This window comes from Salvia hispanica, chromosome 6, assembly GCF_029641045.1.
Source record: "Salvia hispanica isolate PSC_SH4W2 chromosome 6, Shi_PSC_v1, whole genome shotgun sequence".
Taxonomy (NCBI): domain Eukaryota; kingdom Viridiplantae; phylum Streptophyta; class Magnoliopsida; order Lamiales; family Lamiaceae; genus Salvia; species Salvia hispanica.
The window spans coordinates 11,694,637-11,703,982 of NC_142697.1; the positions used below are offsets into that span (position 1 = coordinate 11,694,637).

At 36.9% G+C, this 9,346-nt stretch overlaps 1 protein-coding gene across 1 annotated transcript; it reads left to right on the forward strand.

The window, feature by feature from the left end:
• Positions 1–1,188: 1,188 nt before the first annotated feature.
• Positions 1,189–8,721, forward strand: LOC125205993 (uncharacterized). Its single transcript, XM_048105238.2, has 21 exons — positions 1,189–2,101; positions 3,368–3,439; positions 3,554–3,758; positions 3,900–3,999; positions 4,199–4,294; positions 4,395–4,487; positions 4,605–4,748; positions 4,833–4,928; positions 5,015–5,096; positions 5,171–5,230; positions 5,305–5,357; positions 5,452–5,618; positions 5,915–6,128; positions 6,220–6,277; positions 6,353–6,409; positions 6,487–6,732; positions 7,156–7,220; positions 7,350–7,406; positions 7,489–7,582; positions 7,904–8,044; positions 8,122–8,721. Exons 1-21 carry the CDS (start codon positions 1,442–1,444, stop codon positions 8,269–8,271), a joined length of 2,910 nt encoding a protein of 969 aa, XP_047961195.1. The 5' UTR covers positions 1,189–1,441; the 3' UTR covers positions 8,272–8,721.
• The last annotated feature ends 625 nt before the right edge of the window (positions 8,722–9,346 follow it).

Consider the following 9,346-nt stretch of genomic DNA (forward strand, 5'->3'; position numbering starts at 1 on the left):
TTGTTGTATCATGAAAGATTGGATTTTTGCTCAATTGAATGACTGACTGGCTATCAAAATAAACAACATGAACACCTTTAAGAAAATTGAGTTAAGAACGAACTCCCTTCAACCAGATAGACTCCTTCATAACCTCTGTAATGGTTATATACTCTGATACAATAGTGGATAATGCTCCAACATGTTGCAACTGAGTTTCCGACTGATGCAAGATATGCAAAAAATGAACACATAAAGTAGATGCTCAGCGCTAGATGAAAATGCTCTTCTTAATCGGGCGATGTAATTGATTGTAGACGCACTGCGTGAAATCTCTCAAGAAATTAAGAACCTCAAGTCATCTTCCAATACTCATCAGAGTTGTACACCAACACATTACTAGATAGCATTTTCGAGGCTCTTCATAACACCAACATGAATGTTAAAGTAACCATCCAACGATACTCCAATCTAAAAGCGAATGATACGTCGAAGAAGACGGAGGATGATCTCCGAGTGCATAACCTCATGTTGCACGTACTCATTAAGAAGATCGAAAAATATGATTAGTAGGTTTTATTGTATTTTCTATTATGTAATAATTTTATTTTTAGTTTATTAAGTTGTTTTGTGTTATACATTGGCTATTCATTTTTCAATTTTACAATTAAAACAGTTATTAATGTAAATTAATGTAGGAGATATAGGGAAATGGGAATGATGAGATGACAGCGAATTGTGGCATGGCGAGAGAGCATCCTTTGTGGATACTCTTTACAGCTAATTGTGGTCTGGTGAGAGAGCATCCTTCATGGATACTGTTGACAGCGAATTGTGGCCTGGCGAGAGAACATTCTTCATGATACTGTTGACAACGAATTGTGGCCTGGCGATAGAGCATCCTTCATGATACTGTTGACAGCGAATTGTGGACAGTGAATTGTGGCCTGGAGAAAGCATCCTTCATGAATACTCTTGAACCCCTATTAATTATTTTTCTATTTTAAATTTTTTACGGCGGCTGTGAATGAATGAATTTAATTTTCCCAAATAGTTGATGGTGAGTAAATATGTTCATGAGATTTGAGTAAAATAGTATAGAACCGCAGTGAAAAGTAATGTAGAGAGGCCGAAAAGCAATAACTCCAAGTAAGGAACGCAACTCAATTACAGCCTTAACTCAATTTTCCAATGAAAAAAAAAGAAGAATCTCACTGCAATATTTTTTCTTTCTATCTCAACACTTCATAGGGTTTCTCTCTCTAGTTTCTTTTCACACCCACAGAAAAAACAAACTCCTGATAAATAACCCTCTTTTCTCCACTTCTATGCATGCAACTGAATTATCCAACTCGCGCAGATCCATAATCAGAATTGAGTCTTCTCCCTCCGCTTCTGCTGTTTTCGCGATTGGTGAATCATCAATTGCTGAGGATTTGAGGATAGAGGCGGATTAACGGCAATGAAGCCGGAATCGGGTTTGGATACTGAGTATCCGAGTGAGTTCATTAAGCCTGAACCTGGAACCGGTTCAGGAGATCCGAACCGACCCGAATCGAACAGTTCTGGTTGGATGGATCACTGCTATGTTCCTAGAGTGAGGCCTAGTGAGGCGAACGGTTTCGCGGTTTATACGAGGAATAAGAGGTTTAAGAGTAGAAGTATGGATAGAGCGGCTAAAATTGAGGGAGATCCTGTGGTATCAGTTAAAATTGAGGATGTTGTGCGTTTGAAAGATGAATTCGCAGTTAATGGTGGTGATGGATTGAATGTGGTTGAATTTGGGGGTAATTTGGGAGGGGATAGTGAGGGGGAGATGATGGAGATTGAAGTGAAAGAGGAATCTATTCCTTTAGCGGGGAGACGGAGGTTTACGCGCTCTATACTTGCTGACTCTGAAATGGAGAATGGGGATTTAGGTGATCTGAGGGACGCAGTGATTTTGGAGGCAGATGGATTGGTGAGTGAAGAATTGGCGCTGTTGGGAAGTACGAAGACTAGGAAAATGGAGATGAAGATGTCGAAGAAAATACTTATAAAAGGGCGGCCAACAACAGTTAGAGAGCTCTTTGAGACTGGGCTGCTGGAAGGATACCCAGTTTTCTACAATGGTGGCAAGAGGGTATTTCGATCAGCCATATAATGTCTTTTCTTACTAGTACTTCTTTTGCTGTGGTTATACTACATCTGCTGTCACTACTAATTATGATATTAGATGGCCTCTTTTGAATTGCTGTTTCCGTAGTGTTGGTTTAGCTATTTCTTTTTATTGTTTTTGCTCTGCTATTATTGTTGCTGGTCATGTTGTTTTTTTATACTATTTGTAAGTATCATGTCATTCTCGATGTCGCTAATTTATTTAGGAATGTAAAAGATATAGTAATAAAATTGTCTGTGTTATTTAATTTCCCTAATCACTCGGTGATTGTTGACATTAGGCATGTCAGGATGTAATTCCATAGCTTTATATGATCTGCTCTAGCAAATTTAATACTCCTGATGCCAGAAAAGAGTGATATTGGTGGTTTGTGCCTGTGGGTGGGAAGGATCGGGAAGAGAGAGAGATCAGTATCATTGTTACATTTTTGTGTAAATTAGTTGAGCAGCAATTTATATTCCTTCTGCATATAAATATCATTTTGAATTTCAGATGTTACGGAACTCTCCAAGGTTTCCTAATTGGATCCTGCATGTGGTTTGTTACTTGAATCAGCTGTCAATTTCAATTTGGGCCGTTTGCGTATGCTATGTGCTTCATTTTCAACTAGAAAATCCTATGGCAGCAATTTTCTGAGGATTAGATTGCAATGTTGATGATTGGGGATAAGATGGTATGGCTGAGCCAATCATTAGATGCTTGTTACAGCATACTCTTTATCTTCACAGGCAATAGCATGTCATTTAGGATTGTAGTGATTAGTGACTTGGGTTAAAGACTTGATTTAGCTACAGTCATAATGCCATATCATGTATTTCACACCACTTGTTTAGTGTACATAATAAAGGCAAAGGTCACAAGGCTTTGTAGTCTAATTTAGGAATGTTGATACAGTGTTAAAGCCCCTTGAAGATTCCTCTTAGTTTTTCAAAAGTCAACATTTATGTGAAGAAAATACATAGAATAACGTTCAGTTCAACATATTACATGAGTCAGACATCCTCGACACTGGGTGTAATCAGTCATTATTTGCTTAACTTGTTTTTGGTCATATTGAAGGTTTAGGGATAATCTGTCTTAACATTTCCAGTATTTCTATTGTTTTGACACTGTTAGAATGCTAGTAAAATATTAATCTGGCCACCCATGTGATTGTTTCTTATGAAGTTGAGCACCGTCAATATGTAACGCTTCCTTCAGGATACTCAACTGATTATAACATCTTCCCAGGGATTCCCACTACGTGGTACGATAAAAGATGCTGGTATCCTGTGTTCTTGTAGTTTCTGCAAGGGAGCACAGGTGGGTAGTAATCTTGACGTTCTCTTTTGTAGTCAATGCAGTGAATCCAAAATTTTCACCTATTGCATACTGTACATATCACCTGAAGCCAGAATGATTCTCTCAATTGTCCAGGTAGTTCCGCCCTGCCAGTTTGAGATACATGCCTGCAAATCATATAGACGTGCATCACAATATATCTGCTTAGAGAATGGGATGAGCCTCCTGGATGTGGTCAAAGAATGCCGAAAATCATCTGTTAAAACTTTAGAAGAAACAATACAAAACTTCATAGGCCCTATTCCTGTGAAGGAATCTGTCATCTGTAGGAATTGTTCTGGTAAGCAATATGGTTTCTTAATTCTTTTATATTATTTGTTCATATAATTGTACATACATATTGATAGATGTTATGCTTAATTTCTAGTACCTACTGATTTAATCTCTTCTAAATAACATCTTTGATTTTCTTTTTTTACAGGGTCATTTCTTGCGACCTCTGCTGCAAAGGTGGAACTCCTCTGTGATTCTTGCATGGTTATTCTGAATTCAGATTTTGATGCAGAAAGTGTAAAGTCAAGGTGCTATATCCTTACGAGTAATCATTGCTTAAACATTTCTCCCTCAAAAACTCAATTGACTCTGTGAAATATACTCATCGCTATTCTTAATAAACTGTTGAAAACTCTGGAGTGATTGTTGATTTTTGCTGGTCAAAAGTTGCTCATGATCTTGTTATAAAATTTTCCTCTTGATTAACTTTTTTTTGTTCCCGTTCAGGCCTATGGAACCATTATTAGGTTTATCACTTTCTGAAAATGGTGAAGTACATTCCACTCCCTTAAAAAGAGGTCGTCCAGGAAGAAAAATGACAAAGTCTGCATCTGCTTTACTTCTATTGCTTATGATTGTCTTTCCGTATGATTTTCTGAAAAGATAAGAATGAAGGATATGAAATTTGTCCGCTCATTTGCAGGCATTCAGAGCTCAAGGCCTGTGCAAAATCCTCAGCAAAATCCTCATTGCGTGGTGCAACAAAAAAGAAAGGCCAACTAAAGATGACTAAGATGTGGGGCTCTTAGGCTTTTCTTGTTCTCTCTATCATGGGAAATTTTGTGCTCATTAATTGTTTTGTTCTAGAAAAAGTTGCCTATAAGTATTTCCTTGTGTTGTTTGGCATACTCAGGCTGTCACTATCAACTTCTTCACTAAAGTCTCCTGGAAGTGCTATCATGACATATTCCAAATCATTATCTGATCCAACTTCAAATGGCAGTACTTCCTCTCGTGGCTTACTGAGGAACAAGACTACGAGAAAGATACTAAAGAAGTTGGTGCATATAGCTATTAGTTGATGTAATTGATATGAAATTCAGTAAAAGTGTTAATTTAGTTTTTTCTTTTGGTCTTGCAGGTTGTCGAGTACTGCATCACTCTCACAGTCCTCAAAAATTGCATCTCCTCCCCTTTCTGGGAACTCAAAAAGTTCCTCAAAGAAGATAACTAAAAAGTCGTACAGTTAGCTTTGATTTTCACTTGTGCACTTTTACTGCTATTCCTTTGCACATGCTAAACAACTTCGATACAATTTACCAGGGATCAGAGGATGCACAAGCTGGTCTTTGAGAATGATGGATTGCCAGATGGAACTGAAGTTGCTTATTATTCTAATGGAAAGGTGGTTCACCTAAATGTTAACTTTAACGTCGTATTGTGCTATTTCTGCATTTTAACATTCTGGTGCTTTTGTAGAAATTGCGAGATGGCTATAAAATGGGATCAGGAATAATATGCCGCTGCTGCAGCACTTTGGTATGATATTGATCTAGCTTCTGAAATACTTAATTGTTTCAGTGACATTGATTTATCTTCTTTTCAATGAACAGGTTAGCCCATCTCAGTTTGAAGCTCATGCTGGTTGGGCTTCCCGCCGGAAACCGTCAGTCTTACATTTTTCTTTGGATCATCAGTGTATCTTGATCACACTTTTCTGTTTATATAACTCCTCCTGACTAGGTCACATATTTCTGCAGCTATATGTATATCTACACATCTAATGGTGTGTCTCTCCATGAGTTTGCCGTCTCTCTATTAAAAGGGCGCAAGTGTTCTTCAAAAGACAATGATGACTTGTGCATCATCTGTGCAGATGGTGGGAAGCTTGTGCTATGTGATGGCTGTCCGAGAGCCTTTCACAAAGGTGGTTATCTGTATAAGCCTGTTAAGCTGGACAATTTTTGCTTTGGTTTATTGTTAAGTACCTGTCATCCATACGGTGGCCTTATTTTCTAAATACATGTAATCCATCCACAGTTTTTTCTTTTATTCCTTTTAATACTTATTTTGTTCTGCTCTTACTTTTATTTATATTCCTGTACTTTCTTTTGCTTTTCGTTTTTTTATTTACTTATACTTGTTTCTTAAACTATTTTGGGAATTTTATTTCTCATTCCCTTATGAAATAACATCATCTTAATCTATTATGTGCTAATGCAGAATGTGCATCTCTTTCGAGCATACCCCGTGGTAAATGGTATTGCACCTATTGCCAAAACATGTTTCTTCGAGAAAAATTTGTTGAGTGGAATGCCAATGCTGTTGCAGCTGGGAGAGTGTCAGGTATTGATCCAATTGAGCAAATAACAAATCGTTGCATTCGAACTGTCAAGAATCCAGAAGAAGCAGAAGTTATAGCATGCATAATCTGCAGGTAGGAGCCACAAAACACACAGAATGAAGGAACCAAGAAACTAAAATTGCACATATTATATTTGTTGATATTTTGAATTTGTCATTTTCAGAGGCTATGATTTCAGTAAGTCTGGCTTTGGTCCCCGTACTGTTATATTGTGTGATCAGGTAATCTTCATGACTTCTCCTCTAGGTCCTTATGTGGAATATTATATTCTAAATAAGGCTTTCTTTTTTTTCCAGTGTGAAAAGGAATATCATGTTGGCTGTTTGAAAAAATGCAAGTTGGCTGATTTGAAGGTTAGCACTTCAGCAGAAGGATCCTACTATGCTTTAAATAGTTTTACTTGTTTATAATCCTTATACACCTCTTACAGGAACTTCCAAAAGGAAAGTGGTTCTGCTCTGGGAACTGCAAATGGATATATTCTGCTCTGCAGAATGTGCTGAATGCAGGTTCAGAAAGGCTCCCTGATTCCACCTTGGACATTATAAGAGAGAAGTTAACAGGTAAGAATTCAGATTTCGACACTGATCTTGACGTGAGATGGAGGCTTCTAAGTGGGAAAATTGCATCTCGGGAAACCAGAGTGTTGCTATCGCAGGCTGTAGCTATATTTCATGTAAGAGTTTGCACTTTAAGTTGATGCTCATTGTTTTGACGAATATCACAGCTCTGTGAGTAGTTAAGTATTTTGTAGTATATAATTATGCACCTTCTGAGCTGTCATAATCTATATTTTCTTCATGGTAGTCAAGTTGTTATCCCAACTTAAGGAACTATGGAAGATATTGATATATATCCAGAGTTAAGTTGGAATCCAGGTTAATAGATAAGAATTGTTGATGGACTCGTAAAGAAAATCACTCCTGGTAAATGATGTGAGAAATGAATGTTATCATACCACCATAATTTCTTTGAGGAAAAATTTTAATCTCTTGATTAAATGTATGGCTGTTCCTGATCGGTAGTACTTCTTCTCAAGCTCTTAACTTTCACGTGTCAAGTTTTGATTTTTGCAGCTGTTTATTTAATTGTGTTTCAGGAATGTTTTGACCCTATAGTTGATTCAGAAACTGGACGTGATTTCATCCCATCTTTGGTTTATGGGTATGCATTGCTTTGTTTATTTGCCTTCAAGGCATAATTTCGTTCTTGCTTAGAGTTGTTATCAGTATGCTCTGTAGCCATTTGCTTCTACCAGCCTTTTTATGTGCCACTTCTTAATTTATCTGTCAGGAGGAATATAAGGGGTCAAGACTTCAGTGGGATATACTGTGCTATTTTGACTGTGAAGTAAGAACCATATCTACACTTTTATATATTGCAGGAATAGTTAACATATTTTTATGATCAATAAATTATTGCTATCTTTCAGCTCAACTGTTGTATCAGCTGGTATCCTTCGGTTTTTTGGAGAAGAATTTGCTGAACTTCCTTTGGCTGCAACACGCATTGGTCATCAGGGAAAAGTAAGTTGAATCACTCAAATGTTGGTTTCTATAATTTATGTAGCTTTGTGATTTAAAGCAAGTCAGCGGTTGTGCCTAATGGCCTAGCGTATATACCACACATCCCTTGTTGGAAGTTGATTTATATTTCTTCCCATATTCAGTATACCATGCGTCATTCCATCTCTTAGTCTATTTTATTAATCATGGTAGCCCAATCAACTTTTCTTTGAGACACTTGAGCTATCGACTCCATGATGCGGTTTAGAAGATTTTCTGCTGTGTTCATGTGTGGAGAATTTGATATTGTACTTGTACTGATGGAATTAAATGTCTTCGCAGGGATACTTTCAACTACTTTATTCATGCATCGAGAAATTGCTTGCGTTTCTGAATGTTAAAAGATTTGTTCTTCCGGCAACAGATGAGGCAAAGTCAATTTGGACAGAGAAGTTTGGATTTAACAAGATACCGGAAGAGCAGGTATGCAAGTGGCCGAATAGAATTACTGCCAACCTATTTTGACATGGTATCGTTAGTTGATCCTCCGTATGTTGCAGCTTTTGAATTACAGAAAAATCTGTTGGCAAATGATTGGTTTCAAGGGGACATCCATGTTAGAGAAACCAGTGCCTAAATGTAGAATTATCAATCGAGATGAAGCAGAAGCAGAAGCAGAAGCAGATGCAGATGATGTTCCATTGCAGTGATTAAGGAAGCAAAGCCATTTAAGCCATTTTCCTTAGCGGCTTTGTGGGCTGGTGTAAATTGGTATGTTATTTATATTCTTATGGAGTATTGGGAGAATTTAATATGACAATTTTCCTGACTGAAGCGGAAGTTGGTTGTAATGAGTAGATGAGAAGAGAAATGGTTGAATTGTATAAAAAATTGTTTACCTGTAGTTTATTAGACAGGAGGGTGATTGATGTCTTATTCTTATTTTCCCCTTTTCCTGTAAATAAATTGCTATTGGCCGGTGTATCAAGTGATGCTCTGTAATAGAGCAGCAGGGTGTATATCGTTTTTTAGTTAATGTAGTTTTGTACTATCTTGTTTAGACATGATAATTAATGTGATTGTATAAAATGTTGTAATATTACACCTGTAATTTCATCTCGGGATAATTGGCTCAATTATTAATCCCTTCATTCCGAATTGATCTAATAGGTTTTGATGTTTCATGATTTGATGTGTTTCAAGTATATTAAAATGTTTCATTTTTTGCTTAAAACGGAAAAGGTATGCATGTGTATGCTTACTTCAGTTTCTTTTGATTGGGTATTTAATTTACTTGCATTATTATTTGAATGGAAATAGTTAAGTCATATAATCTAATACTTCCTCTATCCCATTGGAAATTAAATTTTTTCCCTTTTCAATTTATCTCATTAAAAATGCAACCTTTCCTAAAATAGAAACGTCTCTATCCCTACTTTTTCATCTCTCATAATTTACTCTCTATTCATTAATTCACAAAACTATACTACATAAAAACTCGTGCTGATTTTCAATATTGCATATTTAATGGGACGGAGAGAGTATTTGTAAATACAAACTGGTAATGAAAGAGAAGCATTAAAATCTAGCCTTAATTTCTTCAACACCATCCTCCATCAACACCATCAAAGCTCTCGTGCCCTTGTTCTCATTTATGTACCTTCCTCCATCAACACCATCAAAGCTCTCTTGATAGCATTCCTTTGCCACGAACACCCCAGCCTTCTCTCCTCTCCAAACGCAACACTTCCCACACTCGCTCCAATTCCAAGCATTTTCCACCAC